Source organism: Leopardus geoffroyi, chromosome D1 (genome assembly GCF_018350155.1).
Source record: "Leopardus geoffroyi isolate Oge1 chromosome D1, O.geoffroyi_Oge1_pat1.0, whole genome shotgun sequence".
In the NCBI taxonomy this organism is placed as follows: domain Eukaryota; kingdom Metazoa; phylum Chordata; class Mammalia; order Carnivora; family Felidae; genus Leopardus; species Leopardus geoffroyi.
The window spans coordinates 112,252,791-112,274,332 of record NC_059329.1 but is presented as its reverse complement, the minus strand read 5'-3'; the positions used below and the strand labels follow the sequence as shown (position 1 = coordinate 112,274,332).

The 21,542-nt window shown below is 63.1% G+C and overlaps 1 protein-coding gene across 14 annotated transcripts in view; it reads right to left on the bottom strand.

Moving 5' to 3' along the window:
- The window catches only part of ANO1 (anoctamin 1), an 84,648-nt gene that overhangs the window by 25,002 nt on the left and 38,104 nt on the right, over positions 1-21,542 (bottom strand). For 6 of the 14 annotated variants that reach the window (XR_006714345.1, XM_045486236.1, XM_045486233.1 and 3 more), the window contains 6 exons: positions 18,698-18,858; positions 7,812-7,894; positions 5,945-5,956; positions 5,291-5,362; positions 3,234-3,311; positions 2,158-2,232 (listed from right to left, as the gene is read on the bottom strand). Coding sequence is in view for 13 of the 14 variants with exons in the window: in XM_045486236.1 (XP_045342192.1) it covers positions 2,158-2,232; positions 3,234-3,311; positions 5,291-5,362; positions 5,945-5,956; positions 7,812-7,894; positions 18,698-18,858 (481 nt within the window). In the remaining variant the exon portion in view is untranslated. The remainder of the gene's footprint in view (positions 1-2,157; positions 2,233-3,233; positions 3,312-5,290; positions 5,363-5,944; positions 5,957-7,811; positions 7,895-18,697; positions 18,859-21,542) is intronic. The other 8 variants (XM_045486228.1, XM_045486232.1, XM_045486225.1 and 5 more) reach the window with 5 other exon arrangements.

Here is a 21,542-nt window from a genome sequence, read left to right as displayed (position 1 = left end):
CCCAGGGACGCACTGAGGATCCCCCGCACCCCAGGGACGCACTGAGGATCCCCCCCCACCCCAGGGACGCACTGAGGATCCCCCCCCACCCCAGGGACGCACTGAGGATCCCCCCCCACCCCAGGGACGCACTGAGGATCCCCCCCCACCCCAGGGACGCACTCAGGATCCCCCCCCACCCCAGGGACGCACTGAGGATCCCCCCACCCCAGGGACGCACTGAGGATCCCCCCCCACCCCAGGGACGCACTGAGGATCCCCCCCCACCCCAGGGACGCACTGAGGATCCCCCCCCACCCCAGGGACGCACTGAGGATCCCCCCCCACCCCAGGGACGCACTCAGGATCCCCCCCACCCCAGGGACGCACTCAGGATCCCCCCCCACCCCAGGGACGCACTGAGGATCCCCCCACCCCAGGGACGCACTGAGGATCCCCCCCCACCCCAGGGACGCACTGAGAATGAGGGTGGCTGAGCCCGGCTGTGGACCAAGGCCAACTCCACCTGTGGGCCAGGCTCTGTGCTTTTTCCGTTCCCTTCTGTGTGACCCGTGTCACTTCTTCCCGTTAAGGGTGGGGAGGGCAGGCCCTGCCCGGCTAGGCTGGTCCCTCATGGCTCCCGGGACCGGGACCTTGTGCTGCAGAGGCGTGGGGCTGTCCTCTGTGTCTCAGGTCACAGCCTGGAAAGTTTGTGGGCCCCCCCCCCCCCCGAGCAAGGCTGCAGCCATCAGAAATCCAGGAAAGCTCCTATTTTAAACTTCGCTCTGCACACATCTGTGGGTGCCCGGTGGTGACCACGCCCCGCTCAGGAAGCTTCTGCAGCCCACGCCACACCCTGACCGAGTTCCCCGGCCAGCCCCGGGAATGAGGGCTTTCCTCGGAAACTCCCTCTCTCCTGCCAAAGGGCCCCACCCAGGGGAGGGCACCACCCTGGCCCCAGCACGTGGAGGTGGGGACAGGGCGGCTGGCCCGCAGGATGACTCAGTGGGGAGGGTGTCCCCCTCTCCCCGCCAAGGGGCTGTGCGCCCCCACAACGGTCTCACTGCCCGCGGGCGATCCCCCCTCTGGGTCAAAAGGGCCACGGGGGTCTAGCCGGCGTGTTCACACTGGCCTTCCCGGGACCGGGAACGTGGGGGCGCACTCAACCAGCGTGTGCTCGGTGAATGAAGCTCCTGGGCGGGGGACAGAGCCGTGACTGATTCATCCATGAGGGACAAAGGCACGCCCCCCGCCTCCAGTTGGGTTCACACAGAGCAGGGGGGCTCCGGGGGCAGGATGCCTCAGTGGCACCTGGGCCTACCACCTCCTGCCCGGTGGCCTGGGGGGAGGGACGAGCCCCGTGGCCTGTGTCCTCATCAGCAGGAGGGGGAGGTATCAGGCCAGGCAGGTTTCCAGGACTCAGTGAGAGACGCCCGCAAGGCCCTCAGGCCGCTGGATACGCACTCAGCACCGGTCCGGTCCACGGCGGCCAACCCCAGGCCCCTGGGTATCAGCCCACAGGGCTGGGGGCCGTGTGAGACTCTAATGTAAAGCTGGGCAAGGGGCCGGTCCTTTGTACAGTGCCCGCAGGTGGCCCTGACCTCTCGGGGAGGATCAAAGAGCAGCTAGCAGGGGGCCGAGGCCTTCCAGGGATGAGACCCAACTCATGTGGGGCGAAAACCCCCAAAGAGAGCCAGGGTGTTGGCTGATTTAAATCAGCAGCGTTGATGAGCCTGGAGTGACAGACCCCTTGGCGAGGTGGCTGCCTGGGAGGCGGGAGGACTCTGGCCAAGACGTAGCTGCTTCAACAGCACTGTTCTGATTCTTGTTCTGGCTGTGCATTATTTATTTCATGATTTTCTTAAAAAAAAAACCCCAAAAAACCCCACCCAGTTTTGTCTCCACATGGGTAAAATTTTAGGTTTGAACGACTAATGGCGTAAACGTGTCACTCTGGGAGCGAAAGCCGTGTGCCGGGGCCCGTGTACCCTGGGGCCCGTGGGTCCCCTGGGGTCTCTGCGGCATCCTGGTCCCCTCCCATCGTTCGGGGCCTCCCCCCACCCTGCACCCTGGGACGGGAGCAAATGTCACCTTGATAGCCGGCTCTGGTCTGGGCGAGCACACACCTCTCCCCGTGGGCCTCCCTGACCTCTCCCGCCTCAGCCTTCCGGAACTTACCATGAAGACAATGGAGACCAAGTTGGTGACGTAGGCTGGGAACCGATCTCTCCAGGTCAGCTTCACCTTGTCTGTCTACAACAGGAAACAATGTTGGGTCACCTGGTGGGAACCGTCGCGGAGGAGAGAAGTCTGTGCGCGCGCGGTGGGGCATGGGTGAACGACTTGGACAGACAGAAATACTCAGAACACCTTTGAAAAAAAAACAAAAACGCTCGCGGGTGATGCATGAAAGCAGACGCCTAGCGTCCAAGGAGGGGCCTGGGGTCTTACCACCTATCAGACGATGTCACGTGACAGAAAAAAATAGCGTTTAAAAACGTGGGTCGTCTGCGTCCAGGGCGTAACAGACCCAAACACCTTTCTAAAGGAGGCGCTTAGGCCCACGTCTGGGAGAAGAAGCCTGCGTCTGCGGCCAAAGTCTCCCGTGGAAGGCGAGAAGATCTAAGACGTCTTGCCCTCTGCCACCAAGACCATAATAGTTATTTTTCCCTCTGCAGGGCAAGCCGAAACAGGCAACTAGCATTCCAAGGTAAAAACGCTTGTTGCCGCGTAGCAATGGCGAACCGCGGCGACTCGTGGCCCCAAGGCTCCCTGGCTCAGGGACGGCCCCGTCTGGCGGGCCTGTGAGTAGCAGCAGCTGGTCACCAACCCACGAGGTTCCGAGAACGGGGGCGGGTTTCGGGACGGGGACACGCACGTATCAGGTCAGACGACGCTGGCGAGGGCGCCGCACGGGACGCCGTGCGCTCCGGGGCCGGGTGGCATGCGTGTTAATGGAAATGCGACAACCGCTGGCAGGCAGCTGTGACAAGCAGGACTCACGAGCTCCAGGCAAGGCCGGAGCCCTCTCCCCGCCCCCCGCCCCTCCCCCCCCCACGCAGACCCACTGGAGCCATGCAGTGACATCTCAACACACATGGGCACGGCTCGACGGGTGTGGAAGGAAGGCAAAGAGGCGTGAACGTGAGTGTTAAAGAAAAGAACACAACAGACTTCGTGGAGGAAACACACAACGGACTTTGGTCGTCGGCAAACAAGTCAAGACTCGCGTTGCCCCCGAAACAGAAAAGTACCAATTTCACCCCCGCCATGGCTGTCTTAACCCTCTGCTTCCATTTGTTTGTTGACTCCTCTGGAATATGCCGGCGCTTCTGGGGGCGGGTGGAGGGAACAAGAGAGCACCGTGGGGTGAAGCGTGACGAGGCTCGGAGGCCGCGGGGGCCAGGCCGATTCGGGTTCTGAGCGTTTGCAACCAGTAAGAGATGGCCGCAAAGGTCGGGGAACGGGAGACCGGGCTTTCGCGATGGCCTCAGCGGGGAAAGGCTGGCAAGGCTCTGAAGCGCCCGCTGGGGACGTGGCCACTGTCATCTCCACGGCGCGCAGCATGCAAAGACAGGTTACTCTGAGCGGTTTACGGCGGCGAAGGAAGCCACGCCCAGAAGTGCAAGTTCATAGGCCAAGTAAGGGGCGGGTCTCTTTTTCTCTGGTAACTGAATCTGGTGCCAGAGCTGGGGCACAATTACAACCATAAAGTAGCCGCTAGGGGCCCAAGGAAACCGAGGAGAAAATCTGGGGTGTGCCCGCCAGGAGCATACGGGCCCTGGGGTCGCCACCAGAGCCCTGCGCGAAGGAACCAGGTACCTTTGCTGTTCTCACGATCACAGCCAAGAGGCAGAGTGACAGGGTCCGGGAGGCACCCCTGGCACGGCTGCCCAGATCCGCTGTTGGGGCTTGGTTAAGTCCCGCGACCTCAACGGATGTCACGGGTGCCACAGAGCCTATTGCTAAGAGGTGCCACCGTGAAGCCATGGGGTGGACTGTCTCGGGGGCCGCACATCTGACACAGGCTGGGGGTGGGGGATGCTGCACGGAACACGGGTCTTGGAGGCCCACAGTGAGGTCTGCAGGGCTTCCTGGACAGCGGTGTCCAGGCCTCTCCCTTTAGGAGAGGGAAATGAGGTCGAGAGAGCCTGACGGGGCTGATCAAAGCTGCTGGGCACCTGCTCCAGACACAGCGTGCACGGGGATGTGCATTCGTTCTGATTTAACTGGAACGATGACCTCATTTGGGGTGACGACTCACGCCCGCGTGGCTATTTGCAGACTGGAGTCCCACTCAAACCCCAAGAGCGCGCACCCCCTTCCTGGGTGCAGCAGGACTAAGCCGGATTTCTGCCACGTTCCGGGAGCTGTGGCCCGAGACCAGGGTTCTGGTGCACTCACTTTATCCCCCAGAGGGGACCGTGCCAACTGCCACCTCTGGCCGCTCGGAGCGAGCAAACCCCGTCCGCGTGCCTCAGTAGTAAGATAAACCCAGGGGTCCGCCTCAGCAGCCCCAGAGGCTGGGGGTTGTGAGTGTGGACCGCGGGGCTCAGGGAGCGTCTGTCTCCCACCCTTCAAGGACAGACACAAACTTCCCCAGCCGCAGGCGGAGGCTGATGGGGGCCAGCGCCCTGCCCTCCGGGCTTGTTCCAGGGCACGTAAAACACCTTCCTAAGAAAACAGCCACACGCCTCTAGAGGTGGGCCAGAAATCAGTCTGCAAACACGAGACAGCCCATTTGAATGAGAGGTTCAGGGAGAAGCAAAGTCCCTGATTATCAACAGGTCGTCATCTTGAGACCAGTGTGGAGCACTTCTCTCTTGCCCCCACGTCTGGGGGGGAAACAGGGAATTGGCCGTGTGCTCAAGGGTGCTGGCTGGGCAACCCCTTCTATCGATCATTCAACACGGAACACAAGGGCTGGACACACTGAATGTCAAGCGTCCTGTGAAAAAGCTCCACGGCTCCCTGGCTCCTGGTGTGGACGTGTTGGCTGAGGTCCGAGACGCCCCTAGGATAGATCAAGGAGGGGGACCCACAGCAGAGTTCGGAAAACTTCAGCCTGTAGGCCAAACCTGGCCCCTTGCTTGTTTTTCCAGATGAGGTTTCACTGGCTCACTTGTCTACCTCTTGTCTATGGCTGCGGTTCGCCTACAGACAGAAGAACTGAGTGGTTGTGACCGAGGTCTGCGGAGCCTAAGGTGTTTGCTCTCTGGCCCCTGTCTGGGGTCCGGGCCCTGGTCTCCACCGCCGACGGGCGCACAGTGTTTTGTTACTGGGAAAGCCACCTGGGCAGTGGCCGCCATACCTCTTTGCTTTTGCATTCTGTCCTAAGTGACTTCTCCAAAACTCTGGCTTCGTATTCGGCTCTGGGATGGTCCTGTGGAAGAAAACCAAATCCACGCGGGGCCTCGTTAACTGTGAGTTTGAGCGCCTCGGCACGAGCCCACAAGACAAACTCAGCCCTTGGCCTCGGGCGCCCCGTGGGGGCAGTTCGTAGCTGGCTGCTGCCCTGTGCCCACCCAGGACTCTCCCCCTCGCTGGGAACCCCGGCCCCCTGGCGTCCGCGTCCGGGAGGCAGGTCGTGTGTGCGAGGCTGCGGCCCGCCCAGCCCCACCCCCCCCCCCACCCCACGTTCCCGTTGCGAGCACCCAGCCACGAACTGGCCCCCGAGATGGTTCTGGCAGGAGCCGTGGGGGTCGGAAGAGACGGCAGTGAGCATCAGCGAGTGCGGGCAGACGAGAGGCGCCGGGCCTCAGGCGAGCCCAGAGCAGGTCAGCGAAGGGGGTGCTGGAAGGAAGAACGAGGGTTAAGAGAGGCCCGGAGGAGGGGGAGGAAGCAGAGACCCCTGCCCACGGTGGAAGCCGGGAGCTGGGCAGCACAGACGCGTCAGTGTGCGAGAAGGTCCCTCTCCCAGGAAGACAGGCCGCGGGCAGACAGTGGAGTGACAAAAAATCCAAACCTTGACGGCCTCCTTCGGGGCACCAGGACGTAAAAACAAAGACAGAAAGATCGCGTTACTTTGTGCTGTTTTCTAAGATAGGCCGCGTCCTCTCGAGATCGTTTTCTCAAGAGCTGGGAAGGAGGCAGGTACGCACCGTGGGCGAGGCGGGCGCGGGGGTGGGACCGGCCGTAGCCGTGGCCGCCCGGGTGGCTCCTGCAGTTCGTGGGGTTTTGGGGGCCCCCGAGGGCCGGATGTCGGAGACCGGGGGGAAGGGCATGCGGGCCAGCCAACTGCGCCGGCTGCCGGCCCAGGGCTCAGACCCCCACAGAGGAACTGCCTTCCCACCAGTGACCAGCTCCCGGCCAGCTGTGGGGGGGGCGGGAGGCTCACTTCGGGGAACTCATTCGGGCTGGGGACCCGTGTCCAACGTCCCCGAGGGGTAGAACAAGGGGGGCTGCCCCTCACCCCGGACCCCACTCTCCTTCCACCACAGGCACGTCATTCTAAATCTTCTTAAAGAAGAAGACTGCTTTCTGTGCTACTCGAGTATTTCTATAGAAAGTTACAAGGAAGGCAGCTTGCCCGACGGACGTCCAGGTGGATGGCCGGGCCGTGGGGGCAGCGTGCTGGGTTCCATGTGGGGCAGCACCCCTAAAGAACTGCCCGCCGGTGGTGGCTAGCTGGGGGCCCGGTTCTGGGGCCTTTCCCGTGGCTGGGCCCCGCTCCAGATCTGCTGAGCCTTCAAGATCCCCTCGAACCCCACCGAGTGAGGACCATTCCTCAATCTGTATTTGAGAGGCGAGGACACTGAGGCACAGAGACTCGCCCCAGGTCACAGGGCGAGGGCGGTGCCGCATCGGGACGGGACCCAGTAGCCCGGCCCGAGAGGGCGATCTTGTCTCTCTAAGCCGCCGTGGTTCCGTCACCCCCTTGTCGACTGACGGCACAGTCGGCACAGAGGCGGCACCGGCCTCCCCGGCTGACCGGCGGTGGGCCCTTCAGTCCCAGGAGGGAGCGCGGTGTGTGGAAAAACACAAGAGGGATGTTAACAAAATCAGTGGAAGGGATTTCCCCGTCACAGTGAAAGTGCAGGAGAGGCTTCTTTAAAAAAAAAAAAGAAGCACGTGGGGCCGCCTGGTTGCCTCAGTCAGAAGAGCACATGACTCTTGAACTTGGGGTCGTGAGTTCGAGCCCCATGCTGCGGGCAGAGTTTACTTTAAAGATAAAATAACATAGGGGCGCCCGCGGGGCTCAGTCGGTTAAGCGTCCGACTTCCGCTCAGGTCATGATCTCGTGGTTCACGGGTTCGAGCCCCGCGTCGGGCTCTGTGCTGATGGCTCAGAGCCTGGAGCCTGCTTCTGATTCTGTGTCTCCCCTCTCCCTGCCCCTCCCCTGCTTGCACTCTGTCTCTCTTAAAATAACATAAAATAAAATAAAATAGAAACATCAACAAAACCCATAAAAACTAAAAAACAGGAATGTGTTTTATAAAAGGAAGTCGTGGTCGTGGGGCCACACGATGAAGCTCTGTCCTGTGCTGCAGCTGTGTGTGGGGGCCGCTTTCCTCTTTAGTCCCTCCCACCGCCCCCAGGGAATTCTGGCCGGAGCTACTGATCCGGGGTGGGGCAGTGGCCAGGGGCTTTGGGGCAGGGGTCTCCCCAGCCAGGCCTGACTGCAGGCAAAGGGGCCGGCCGGCCCTCCCGGACCCTCCAGGCCGCCCCAGACGTGACGGGGTCAGTGCGGGGAGCCTGGGCACGTCCACGGGAGCTTCGAGATCACAGACTCGAGCAGGCCCCGCGATCTCAGGCTCCCCTGTGAGTCCCCAGGAGGCGACCGGCTGGGGGCAGGGGTGGGGCGTGGGGGTCGCAGGGACAAACCCGCTCACCTCCTCTTCCTCGAAGCCGGTGAGGTCCCAGCGGTAATTGAGCCGCATCTGTTTCCGCTTCCAGTGCTCCATGAAGGTGGCGGCTGCAGGCAGGGAGGGAAGGCAGAGTCATCGACGACACAAGGGCACTCTCGTCCTCTGCACCATCTGGCCAGCGAGGGTGACGACATTCTGGACCGAGACCTTCACGCGACTTCACCTGTTCTGCCTTCCCTCAGACCCCACAGGACAGGGACGCTCACTCTCCCATTTTACAGATGGAAAAACCGAGGCGCAGGAGATCAAGTCCCGGCCAAGGTTACTCAGCCAGCCAGGGAGGGGCCAGGCAGGCTGGTCCCAGAGCCTGTGCTCCTAACATCCTGCTCTGTCAATCCTGAGGACCCCGGGTCACAGGTGGGTGTCTTGAGGTCACAAAGGGCGCAGCGTGGGCCAAGGTCACTCACTCCAGCTTCACGGCCGCGTAGACGGTCTGACTGCTGAGCTGCACTCTTAGCTGTAATCCCAACAGACTAGACACAGTTCAAACGCTGCCTCCTCCAGGAAGCCCCTGATCATCCCCCTCAGTGTCAGAGAAAACCCGACTCCTCTCGGGACCTCTCTTGCTCACGGTGTCCACACCACCTTCCATATGATCCCTATCCCGGGACGGGGGCCCTTCCGCGGAGTGGCACTCGGTGAATGAATGGCTCTTAGCGCATAATAGTGGAGAATCATCTATTATCAACGACCCTCCTCCCCGAACGACAGTCAGCGGAGGCTGAGGGCTGGAGGGGTGATAAGGGCGGTCATCACGTCAATCCGAGCTCTGAGCTCGCGGGTGCCCGGCACTGTCTTGAGACCTGTCACAGGAAGTAGTGACCTTATTTAAACCTCCCGGGGGTGCCTGGGTGGCTCAAATGTCCGACTTTGGCTCAGGTCATGATCTCATGGCTGATGAGTTCGAGCCCCACATTGGGCTCCTCGCTAATGGTGCAGAGCCTGCTTGGGATTCTCATTCTCTCTCTCTCTCTCTCTCTCTGTGCCTCCCTGACTTGGACACGCTCTCTCCCCTCTCCCCAAATACATAAATGAACTTAAAGCCCCCCCCCCCAAGAAACAAGAAAACCCCAAACCCTCCCACAGTCATCAGAGGAAGGAGGTGCTATTCCTTCTCTGGGTTTCCAGAGGAGGAAACGGAGGCCCAGAGGAACTCAAATGGCTTGTCTGGTAAGCGGCAGGGTCAAGTAGAAATAAAGTGAGGTGTGCCGCTCGGAACCTCTGGGCGAGCCCCCAGCAGTGAGCTCTGTCACCAGGAAGGGATGCGGCCTCGGAACAGGCAAGGAGGGGGTCTGAGTCTGAATCAGCTTCAGGTTCAGAGGGCTTTCATTCATCTAGAAGCGCCCCCCTCTGTCCAGAAGCGCCGCTCTCTGTCCACAAGCTCCCCTCTCTGTCCACAAGCACCCCCCCTCCGTCCAGAAGTACCCCCCCCCTGCATTAAGGAGGCGTCAGAACAGGGCCTCTGAGTTTGCACATGTCTGTGCACAGTGGGTGTGCTTTCGGTATGAGCTGCTGAACCAGCCGGGCCCAGCCAGGAACCAGGAACCTCTCCAGGTCTTTCGAATGGGGGTGATTTCATCGTGGGAGCCGGCCGCCCAGCCAGCGGGAGAGCCCAGGAGACAAGGGCGGAGGTGAGCGGCCGGAACTCAGCAACAGGAGGCCGCTGGCCGGGCAGGTCAGGGAGGGGGGGACGAGAGGCTGTGCTGTCAGAGCCCCGCTGGGCCACCCCCAAGCAGCCAGCGTCACAGTGTGTGGGGGGGAGGGGCTTCCCGTGGGTGTCAGAGCCACGCAGCCGGCAAAAGCCTCTGCCGGAGATGCCCCGGGGAAGCAGGGGACGCGGGCAGAAGTACCCATCCCTCCCTCGGCCCGCCTTCTGACCTCCAGGGCCTTCCCGTTGGCGATACGGGGCACGGGAAAGCAAGGGAGCTGCAGAGACGGCCCCGCGGGCTACCGAGGCGCGTCCAGCAACCACATGCTGAGCAGCGTGGCCGTGGCCGTGGCCGCTGGGAGAAAGCTGGGCCGGGCGGGCCAGGCTGAGGCCGCACTGTCTCCCAGGAAGGAAGACACGAGGGGGTTTCTCCACCCGACGCCCGTTCTGGAAGGCACCTCACTCCTCTGTCCTGCCCGCCGGCCCGTGGCAACCCCTCCTCTCAGCGCTCAGGCCGAGCGAGCGTGGGAACGTGCAGAAGGGCTGACGGCGCACCCCGAGGGTGGGCCTGTTGACCCACCCCGTCCGGCCTCCCGTGTCCTCCCCGTCCCCGGGCTGGCCCTCCCCACCTCCGCCTCTGGGGCCCCACCCGCCCGTGTGCTAACACCACCACGGGTTCAGGGGGACTCCCCTCTACTGCGCCCTGTGCTCGGAAGTCACCGGCGGGTTAGCCCGGCCCTCGCAACCCACGCCACGCAGTAGGAAGGATTTCTGTCCACGGATTTACCAACGACCACACAGACGCAGGAGGTTGCATGCCATGCCCAAGGTCAACTGCGGGACAACAGCAGGGCTGGGATTTGAACCCGATCCTGTTTGGCCCCAGCATCTACACTTAAACCTGACCAGCCCTCTGTACGGACACTTGCTTGTCTTTAAAGGGAATAATAATCACAGCGAAAAGAAGTCTGATAATTGGCCAAACTTGTACTGTCGTTTTATGGATGAGGAAACAAAGGCACAGAGAGTTTAACGCCTTTGCCCCAGGTCACCTGGTATCTGATCCCAGGCACTCTTGCTTAGAATTTGTGCCTGAAATCTTTTTTTTTTTTTAATTTTTTAAAAATCTTTACTTATTTTTGAGAAGAGAGACAGAGTGAGAGCAGGGGAGGGGCAGAGAGAGGGAGAGACACAGAATCCGAAGCAGCTCCAGGCTCCGAGCTGTCAGCACAGAGCCCCACGTGGGGCCCGAACTCACAAACCGTGGGATCATGACCTGAGCCGAAGTCGGACGCTTCACCGACGGAGCCACCCAGGCGCCCCCGATCATTTTTTTTTTAATGTTTCCTTATTTATTTGGAGAGAGCGAGCGAGTGAGTGGGAAGGGCAGAGAGAGACGGGGAGAGAGAATTCCAAGCAGGATCCATGATGTCAGATCATGACCTGAGCTGAGACCGTGCTGTGACATCTTAGGACAGATACTAGGACCCTCTCCCAGAGGTATCTGGGTCAAGGACCAAGACTGGAGCCCGACGGCCAGGAGTGCGTTTGGTATACAGACCAGCCTCATGTGGCTTCTCTTATGTCTAAGAGATAAAAACATTTCACATAAAATAATGAATTTCCTGCTTCTTTAAACCTCGGAAGCATTGGCACCAGGAGGCTGGAGCTGTGCGGAGACCATCGTTCGTCAAAGGCTGGGGGCACCTTCTCCACTTGGCCACAGACCCCACCAGGCCCCGCTGCTGGACCCTGGCGCTGAGGCTGTCTCTCTAGCTTTGGAGCCAAGGGGTAGAGTCATTGCGGACTTCAGGCCTGGCCGGCGGCAGGGGACGTGAGGGCTCACGCTGCGCCCGGGGGCAGTCCCGGGGTCTCAGCTCAAGGGACGCTGTGAGCGACTGGGCTCACAGGCGAGTGCCCGTCCTTCTCAACTGTGCTCTGAGCCCCGCCCCCACCCCGACCACGCAGACAGCAGTGGGTCTCGCGAGGTTCCCTCGCTTCCCGCGAGGTTTGTGCCAGCGTGACAAGGGGGTCACGTCGCACAGACGTGATGTGAGCCCCGCCAGTGTCTGCACGCCCCATCTCTTCCCACCCCAGCCTCAAGGCCTCCAGGCGGGGATAACACACCCCTCTTTACGGGCGCCCCAACTGAGGCTCTGAGCCATCCGGTGACTGGTTCATAAGGGGCAGAAAACCGGACCCAGAACAGATGCCAAGATGGGCCGGGTCGGGCTGGCGGCCTCCCCCAACCCCCCCCCCCCCCATCTGAGGGCAAGCCGTGTGCTGAACGTGGTCAGGGCGCAAAAGGATGGCCACGTGGCCTCAGCACCACGGCCAGCGGGCCCAAGAGACAAGCCCAGGTCCCCGAAATCCAGAGCCCGGAGGACAGCAGAGCACGAAGACAGACGCCTAAGAGGGAGTCAGGCCAGGATGGAAGCAGGCGCTCGAGCTATAATTCTTCTTTCTTCAAACATTTGTCTTTGTGACACAATGGTCGACAAACACATGCTTGTAGGGGAGCCCGGAGGCAGCAGGTGAGCGCGGGACCCGGGAGCCACCCTGGGCACATGACCACCCCGCCCCTGCCCCCTGCGGCACCCCCTCCCCCCCGTCTACACTGGGGGCTCGCTCACAGAGCCTACTCTGGGGGCCTCACGACCCCCCTGAGGATCGTTCCTAGGACCTGGCTCTCGTGGAAGGATCGCCGCCCTGTCTGGGTAGGATAAATGGCCACATATGGTATAGTTTCACTTACAGGAAACACCCAGAGTATTTACTGGTAAACCCGTAGAGACAGACGGCGGATCGGTGGTTGCCAAGGGTGGGGAGGCAGAAGGGGAGCTTGTTTTTTTTTTTTTTTTAACATTTATTTATTTTTGAGACAGAGAGAGACAGAGCATGAACGGGGGGAGGGCCAGAGAGAGAGGGAGACACAGAATCTGAAGCAGGCTCCAGGCTCTGAGCTGTCAGCACAGAGCCCGACGCGGGGCTCGAACCCACGGACCGTGAGATCGTGACCTGAGCGAAGTCGGACGCTCAACCGACTGAGCCACCCAGGCGCCCCATGGGGAGCTTGTTAAAACTCAGATTCCAGGGCACCACGGAATCTGCATTCTGAACAAGCCCAGCAGGCCGCCCGTATGCAGGCAGGCGAGGGTCTGCAGCGCCGACCCGTCCGTCTGTCCTCCCAAACCTTTGCCACCTGCTCCCCAGCCCATCCCTGGGGTGTCAGTCCCCGGGGCCCTGGGGGCAGGCAGGGCTCCGCGTCAGCCCAGGGGCGCGTCCTCCTTGAAATGCCACCCACAGGAACTCCTCCGCGTGGGGACCAGAGACGCACCCCCCTGAGAGCTGCGGGTCCGGCAGATGGACCTTGAAAACGCCCGTGACCGCTCAGTGGGGGACGGGGCTCGGGCGCGAAGGCCCCCAGCCCTTGCTCGCCCCGAACAAGGGTTGACTCGTGAGCGGCCACTGGCCGTACAGCTCTCCCGACACCCCCTCCCTGCTGGCTTGGGGGGCTTGACCGGGCCCAGCCCAGCCCCCGGAGGGATGTCAATCACATCTCCGCCATTTCATTAAGGTCAGGGCCACCTTTCTGAGCCTTCTTGCAGCCGGGGCGCAAATCAAACAACCTGCTTTGTTCTGCACGGAACTGACGAGCAGTTAAAACCCCATCATTATGCCGTAATTCCAGAAAATTGATCCCAGCTAGTAGCTAAGTGGGGCTCCGAGCTGCTTGGTGGGGCACCTTATCGGAGGCTTTGAAATGTCACAAATCCCAGGCGGCAGGGAGCTGACGCCTCTGGGCCCGGCGTGTCAGCGCAGGGGCACGCGGACCCCACTGCGGAGTGGACGTGAAGTTAGAGCAGCGGGAGGTGACACGGCCCGGCTCCCGCCACGGGCGGTGGCAGGTCTGGTGGCTCTGCCATTGTGCCAGCAGAAACGTCAGCAGCCGGGGGACAGAAGAAAGGACACAAGAAAGAAGACGCACCGGTGGGAAAACGATCCCCTAGCGGGAAACGAACAAACGGCTGAACGGGGGATTTAAAGAAAACGAACCTCGCGGTCTCGGCCAATTACGCGTGACGGCGACTGTGCAGAGGCCAGGGCCGAGGGGGCGTCCCCTTCTGCCTCCCTGCGCCAGCGGGGGCTGGACCGCACCTCCCGTGCCCCAGCCCTCCCCACCCCCCCCCCCCCCCCCCCCCCCCCGCCCCGGCTCTTTCCTGTGGCTTCTGTCTCAATTCACAATAAGCTCCTTTTTTCCTAAAGTAAGTGCTCCAAGGGAGTGGTGTGGCCTCACGAGATCCCCGCAGGGCCGGCCGGCTGATGGGGCCAATCACGCCCTCTCTGTGCTGCAGCGTCCCCATCAGAGAGTAACCACCGACCCCTGCCCCCGCCCTGCTCCAGGGCTGTTGGGACGGCACTGAGGTCACCCACAGCAGGGCCCTCTCCCGGGGTCTGGCCCTCGGGGCAGGTTCTGAGGGGAGGGAGGCATATTTGGGGGCAGATGGGGAAGCTGTCCAGGTGAGAGCAAATCTGGGGCAATGCCATCGGGAATGAGGAAGGCCCGTGTGGAGCACGCGTGTCGGTGGGAGAGGGTTCACGGTGCAGGCAGAGGGAGGAGGGAGGAGGGAGGAGGGGCCAAGGAAGGGGCTGGAGAATCAGGAGGCGAGGGCTCAGGTTCTGCACCTGCCTCTTCTTTCTGGTTCGCCAGAAAGCCTGGGACAGCGGCCTCAATTGTGCTCATCTGTCAAATGGGGTCATCAAGCCGCCTACCTGCTACGGCCACGGGGGGCATTACTGAGCACAGCAGCTAAGCTGCTTGCACAGTGCCTGGTGGAGAGCAGGTCTCCCCCGAACGGGGTAAAGTGACGTGTTTGACAGAGGCCCCCAGGCACGGGGTGAGGGATCACACCGGAGCTCCAGCCTGCCAGGGTTTCAAAAACCAAGTGTTCGCTGAGCCCACGTAACAGCTGACACAACGCGACAGCCAGCACCAGGCACGGGCCCGACTGTGTCACCAGGAATGATGCACCCAACGCTCCCAGCGACCCCCAGGGTGGCTTGCATCACGATCCCCATTTTACGGAGCCTGGGGCCCAGAGAGCAGAAGCAACTTGCCTGAGGTCACACAGCTGGTGGCTGACTGAGCGGAGAGACCCGACCCCGGGTCTGGCCCGGGAAGTGGTGCCGTTAAGCGCTCGGCTGTATGCGACCAGCCCGGTGCAGGGCCGAGCCGGCTGAGTGTGGGATGGGACCCAAGCGTCAAGCCTGTGCAAGCTCTGCTCCACCGGGTTTGGGCGGGGGGGGGGGGGCACCGCCAGATGCACCTGCCAGGGGCACCTTCCCAGCTCGCAGCAGGCCCGGGAGGCCGTGCGCCCAGCCAGCCGGTGTCCCAGGCTCCGTCTGGGGCTTCCTGGGACCAGACCAGAGAGGCGGGGGGCGGTGGGGGGTGGTGGGGGAGCGGCCCAGCGCTGAGGTCTGGAGGGAGCCCAGCGTGAGAACCACGGGGAGGCTGTTTCAGGCCGAGACCCTCGGCTCAGGCATGCGGGACAGACGAGCCCAGGGCCGCTGCCGCTCGGGGAGCAGGGCCGGGCTGGGCCTGGGCGGGGGCGCCCGGGAGCCAGGGTGGATGGACAGTTGCCCGAGTGTGCACGGGCTGCAGGTGCCCAGCGAGCGAGGGACGAGTCTGACCGCCGGGCGCTGGCTGGCCCACCCTTCCCGGACTCGGGCGCGGCACGTTGGCACGTTTGCGCGTGTTCCCGCGGGCGGCCGTGGAGGCGCTGGTACGCGTAAGACGACGCCTGCGATGCCAGGAAGCCAACGGAGCTCTCGGGGAGTTTTGGGCAGGAGCCCGTCTCTGAACACCTGGTACCGACACCTTTCGGCCGGAAACACGGGCGTTACGGCTCAAGACGGTTCATTTCTGCACCGAGCGCCCGGGACCTCTGCTCCCGCCCCCTGCCTGGGAACGGTCTCTCACCGGGCAGGGAGAAAATGGACACGAAGGGCTGCTTTGCCGAGGAGAAAGGCCGCCACCTATAAATCACCATCTGTTCCACGATCTGTTCCGAGAGGCTCGCGGAAGCAGGCGTGTTCGCGGGCTGGCCTCCGATGTCCGTGCTCCAGGAACCCGGGGGGCCTGCTTGCTCCCCATCCAGAGGCCACGCCCGGGACAGGCAAAACCCAGGAGGCCGACGCCCTTACAGGCCTTGTCACGAGTAGAGGGGGGGACGCTCTAACTGTACCGCTCGTGCGTCACAAGAAACCAGCCCAGCCACGCCTGCCGGCTTCTCCTCAACCGTCGGGAACGGCCCGCGTGAGAGAGGAAACAAAGGCCCGAGTCCTTTCTCTGCAGAGTCACCTGGAGTCTGGGGGCTGGGCTCCTCTTAGAGCGCCCGTCGAGGGAAGTGAGTTGGGTGGGACAGCACCGGCAGCCCGGGGCTGGGGAGGGAGGCGACACAGTCTCCCGACGGCTGCTGACCCTTCCTACAGGCCCCCTGCCTGCTCGGCCGTGCTGTGCCTCCCTCAGGATAACCCGGCTTCTCACCATTGGCCCAAGCACCTGCCGCGGAGCTCGCTGTGGTGACGAGCGTGACCGCACGCTGTCCCCACTGCAGCTGGGTTGGCCCTCCCTTCACTTTTTTCCAAGCCGTCCTGATATCTGCTGCTTGGACTCCAGAATGGGACACAGGCACACCTTTGGCACAGCAGGCCGACGGCACTGGCTTCTGATCCGTCCCTGTGAGGACACGGGCCCCGGCTGGGCTTCTGGGATCCTCCTGCACCCTTCCCGCTTGCTCCCTGCCCCTGGCAGACCCCTTCACCCGGCCCCGCACCCCCGCCACAGGGCCTTTGCACACGCTGCTGCCACTTGCCTCCTCGATCGTAACCTTTCAAGGGCAGCGGACGCATCAGTTTTGCCTCCCAGGCTTCCCCGAACACGGGCAGCCCCCCTCGGCCAGGCACCGTCACAACACATCTTCCCTACTTCTCACACTGCCCCGCGTGGTAAGCACCCCCAGCGGGTGCGAGGCCGGCGGCAGGACCCCCACTGGCTCAGCTACGCGCTCAGCATCGGCCGAGGCTCCGCAGCCAGTGCCTCTGACCTGTGCCACGTGGCTTCCGGGGCAAGGTGGGGAAGAGGTGGGGCTGGAGTCCCAGTCCCGAGGGGTTTAAATGCCCGCTGGGCAGCATGGGCCGACAGTCAGAGGGGCACTAAGCCACGTCCGAGCAGCTCAGGAGCTGGGCACTGCTCACGGGTCACCCTATGGACCACTGGGGGGGTGCCGGCCTGGGCACCCCGGACGGGTGAGTAGAGCCAGGGGCCCACGTGGAGGGTGCTTGTTGGGAACCACCCCCTGACCAAGCAGGCAGAGGTGGGGGCTGCAGCGTCGGGCCTGGGGCACGAGGCACGAGGTCTTGGGGAGGGAGGCCCCTGGACAGGGGCTCCTGCTAAGGCCACCAAACGGCTCTCTAGATTCGAGGGTGGGTGGGGGGTCTACACAGCACCCAAGGGGAGACGGTCCAGTTCACATCCTCACCGGGACCCATCCCACAGCTGGCGGCCACTCCAGGCGCCCCGACCCCGTTTCCAGCAAATGCAGAAATGTACCAGAGGAACCGGGCCCGATGCCCAGCCTTCTGCTCCCGGGCCTCCCCCGAGACGCCTCTCAGCCTGTCCCCCTCCCTTCCCCGCCCCCGGACACCCGGCGCTCCCGGACCTCGCCGAGGATTCTCTCAAACCCCACCTTGGGTTTGAACAGACTCTCATGGGCAGGGGAGGAGGCTGCCGGGCCATGCAGGGGCGGGTTCAGGCCCGGTGAGGATTTCGGCAACGTGCAGCCCGGGCACCGGCTCTGCTCTGCCGCGGAGGCTGGCTCCGCCTGTCGTCCCTTCTCTCCTGCCACGACAGACCTCCCCAGGCAGCCCCGGGGCAGCTGCCGAGTCGGGAAGCACAGGTCCCGCCTTCGAGGATTCCGAGATTCCGAAGAATCCTCCCGAATGGAGGGCTCCGGTGCGTCTGCGACGACCCATTCCGCTGCAGCAATGAACCGCCTGCACCGGATTCTCCGTCTGACCGATCCTTGCGGATCTAGGTCACGCTGACGGGTAAAAACCGCACGCCTGGCTGGCCGGCGGCAGCCTCTGTCCCCACGTGCATAATAAGCAGCTTCTCAGCCCATCCCTGCCCCTCGCCTGCCCACCGTGCACGGGGACAATACCGAGTGTGCGGAGCCCCGGAGGCGGCCCTTCAGCAGCAACGTGAGGCTCCGGGAGGCACCGGCCGGGCTGTCCCCAGGCCTCCCTGTCTCTACGCCGAGTCCCCGCACCACAGGTGCTCAGCATCTCTGCCCTCAGCGTCTTTAGAACCCAGCTCGAGGGGCTCACACCTCTTCCAGGAAGTCTGTCCTGACTTCCTCCTCCAGGCCTCTGGACCCGTAGCTCCTGTGCCCAGCTCCATCCCCTACTAGATGGGAGCCCCTGGAGGCGAGGACCGGGGCTCCGGCACCCGGGGGACAGGTCAGCACGCTGCTGCCCAGGGCCCGAATCCCAATCTCCAATCCCGATCCTCCACTGGCAAAGCTGTAACACAGGGCCACAGAGAAGCGAACGGGCCAGTCTGCTAATCCAAAACCGCCTGCCCAAATGCACCCAACCGCCACGAAGCATCCCGGAGGAGGAGCTGAGTGCCCTGGACTCGGGTGGCACCGGAGTCCAGAGGGCACAGGCTCTGGAAACAGGACAGATACACCCCTTGGACGCTCAGGAGCTCAGTGATCTTGGGAAAGCAGCACCAAGTGTCTCTAAGCCTTGGCGTCCTTCCCTGTTGGGTGGGCACGCGGACCCTGCAGGGAGGCTTTGAGGGTCTAACGAGCGATGTGCCCCAGCGCCTGGCCCCGTCAGCCTTCCCAGCATCCCCTGGCACTCCGGGTTCTGAGGCACCTGCCTTCCTGGGCCAATGATCCCGGTCCCGGGCGAGAGGGCTGCTTCCAAGAGCAGAGCACCTTCCTCAGCTTTGCACAAGGGGCTGGTGGCTGGGTCGGGAGAACCAGTCTGCCTCTGGGACGCAGCCCAACACGGGGCGTCATCTCCCCCGACTCTCCCTCCCACGTTCGATGATCTCAAGGAGAAGGAAGGAAACGGAGGGGCCCGTCCAGAGTGCCCCTGCCCCCCCGGAGCCGGGCGGCGGCTCTCTGCTCACCCCAGAGGGCCATGAAGACGGAGAAGAACACCGTGGCGGGGTTGTCGAAGAGGTGGCTGGCCCGGGCCGTGGCGCACGCCGAGCTCATCTTCCAGTAGCTGCAGGTCTTGTCGCACAGCGGGCACATGGTGATGTTGTGCCTCTGGTCACACATCTCCATGCTGGAAGAGAGGGAACAGGCTGCCAGTCCCCGGGCCGGGCCGCACAGGGCCTCTGCCCGCGCGGGCCGGACGCCTGCTCACGCCGAGATACGATATTCGAAGGCCATCGGCCGCGTGAGCCGGAAGCTGCAAGAGTGTCGTCTGGCCCAGACCGGCTCTGGGGACGATGAGACTCTCCCGCGTCCACTGACGGAGGAAGGAGTCCAGAGAAGGGACGGCACTTGCTTTGGGCCACACCGCAGAGCGGGGACGGGGTCCCGGTCTCTGTCCATAGAGCCCGTGCCGTGCCCGGCTCTCGCCTCCTGCTCCCGGGTCCTCCTTTGACTATGCCCGCCCTCTGTGCCCCTGGCCAGGCCATCCAGCCCCAGACTCAGTTTCTCCTTCGGGAAGATGAGGAGAGGGGCCGGAGTAAGGCCCTCCCGGCTCTGGCCTGCCCCGAACTTTCTCCTCCCTGCCGGCCTGGACGAGGCACCGAGCCAGGAACAGACACCGGGCGGGAGCGCTCATCCCCAGGGGCTGAACTGGAGGGCGGTTTTAGTGTTTTGTTTCTGGCGGCACCCAGACTCGTGTGCAGAATCGTGCCCGGCCCACAGCAGTCGGTGTTTAATCAACACCCGCCGGAAGGCTCCCGTCGACCCTCCTCTGCCCGGCGCGCGGGGGGCCTTCTGGCTCACTTCTCAGTTACCCTCAGCAGCTGGGAAAACAGCGTGAATACAATGTGTGTGCCAGGCACGTACGAGGCACCGCAGATGCAAAGATGAATCAGAGCAAGGCTGCTGCCTCGGGGCACCTGGGGGAGCGAGCGCGCGTGCGTGGGGGGCAGGGGGGGACGGCACACGCAGGCGCTGGGCAGCGTGGCCCCCCGAGCCAGCCTAGCCTCTAGCGTTTGTCATCTGTGCGGCCTGGGGCAGGTTACTCGAACTCCTTGGGCCTCAGTTTCCCCACCCGTATCGGGGGGGGGGGGGTGCTGGGAATGAAGCTGTCCCCGCAGTCGGCTGTCGAGAGGATTCAACGGGAAAGCACAGGAAGGCCCTGGAACGGTGGTGCCCATCGTTAGTATCACGGCGGTAACCAAGCCCAGACGGCTGTGTGCGCCCTGGCTGAACCTCCTCTCTGCTGAAGGCCCTCGCTGGGTGGCAGGTGTGAGAGGGGGTGGGACGTCCCACCCTTGCCTTCCTGCTGATAGAGGCCGCCCGGGGCCACGGCGACCTGGCCTGGGGGTGGGGGTGGGGGCACGGAGGGCCGGGCGGCAGGCCTCCTCCGCGTTGGCATAAACAAGGCCAGCCAGACAAAAAGCCTTTTTCTGCTGGTTTTAAACCCTGTGCCGCACCCTTCATCACCTGCAGCCAAAATAAAGACAAGGAACGGGAAGGTCTGTTCTTTGGAGTGGATGGGTGCGGTGGGGCGGGCAGGCGGCTCCTCTAGGGGCAGGGCGGATCGGACTCCAAAGGGGACACACGCCTCCTGCTTCGCACACGGCACCAAGCGGGCAGAGGCCGAGAATCTCCGAGATTCCTCTGGAATCCTCAGGAAATGCTGTTCGCCTCTCTTGCCGTGTCAGGGGGCGGGGGTGTGGGCCTGGCCGAGGGGACCTCGGCATCCCTGTGGGGGAGCGCACACGCCTGCCAGGGCAGAGCCTCCTGGCTGAGGCTGCAGCCGGTGGTGCTGCCCTCCAGGGGAGGGAGGAAAGGAGGTGGAGAAGTCCCCAGGGGTCCCGGACACTGGCCAAGTCCCTCGGGGCCCTGGGGTTAAATCCCCGCCACACCTAGGCTACTCTGACGGCCACAGTCAGACCCAAGCACGGTGACCTCATGTCACATTAGCCAACAAAGGCACAAGCTTCCTCTGGCCTGTCTGTGCCCAAAATAACCCTGGAGGGGACATAAGCCAGATTCCTTTACCGTTTTGATTCCGGGTGGGTGGAATACTTTAGGTGTTACTCATGCATCACAGCACCATTTATACAAAAATTTGCCGGATATGGCCTTTCTGCACTGCTGAGTCGTAATGAGCCACTTTCTTGCCCAGGTAGAGGCTCATTGGATCTTCCCTGACGGGAACTACAGATGAATTTTCCAAGCCACAGCCCTGCTTTGGAGACACTGGGCCAAGTCGTAAGGAATACAGCCGAAGCAAGTGATGTTCTAGGACTTTCCCCGAGGGACTGCAAGCTCGTGGAAGGGGGGGCCAGCGGCCTCCAGGCTCCCACCACTGGACTCATGTTCTGGCTGCCACGTGGGGAGAGCCACACCCCGGCACGAGGCCAGGCCGCCTCGGGGACCCCGGCCTTCTTCCACGAGCTCCCCATGCCTGACGTGCCCGTCGGGGGACGGCAGCGGGAACGTCGGCTCTGAGCTCAAAGACCTGGGTCTGCCCCTGCACCACGTCCCAGAGCCCCGGGGACAAGGGAAGCTGGAACCAAGAAGAGAGGGACCCGGGGGCTGAGCCCAGGCACGGTGGTTTGTCCCCTTCCCGGAGCTCACCGGGAGGCAGTGGATGTTCTCATCACATAGGGACTGAAAGCTCAAAGCGGGGGAAAAACCCTCCAAAGGGCGAGAAGGAGTCGGATGCTCAGGGACGTCTTCCTCCGGACGGGAGAGCGCCTCCCAGGGCGTCTGTGCTCGGAAAGGACGCCCGCGCTCAGCGCTCGAACCCGCGGCCGCGGCTTCCCGGGGGGCTGAGTG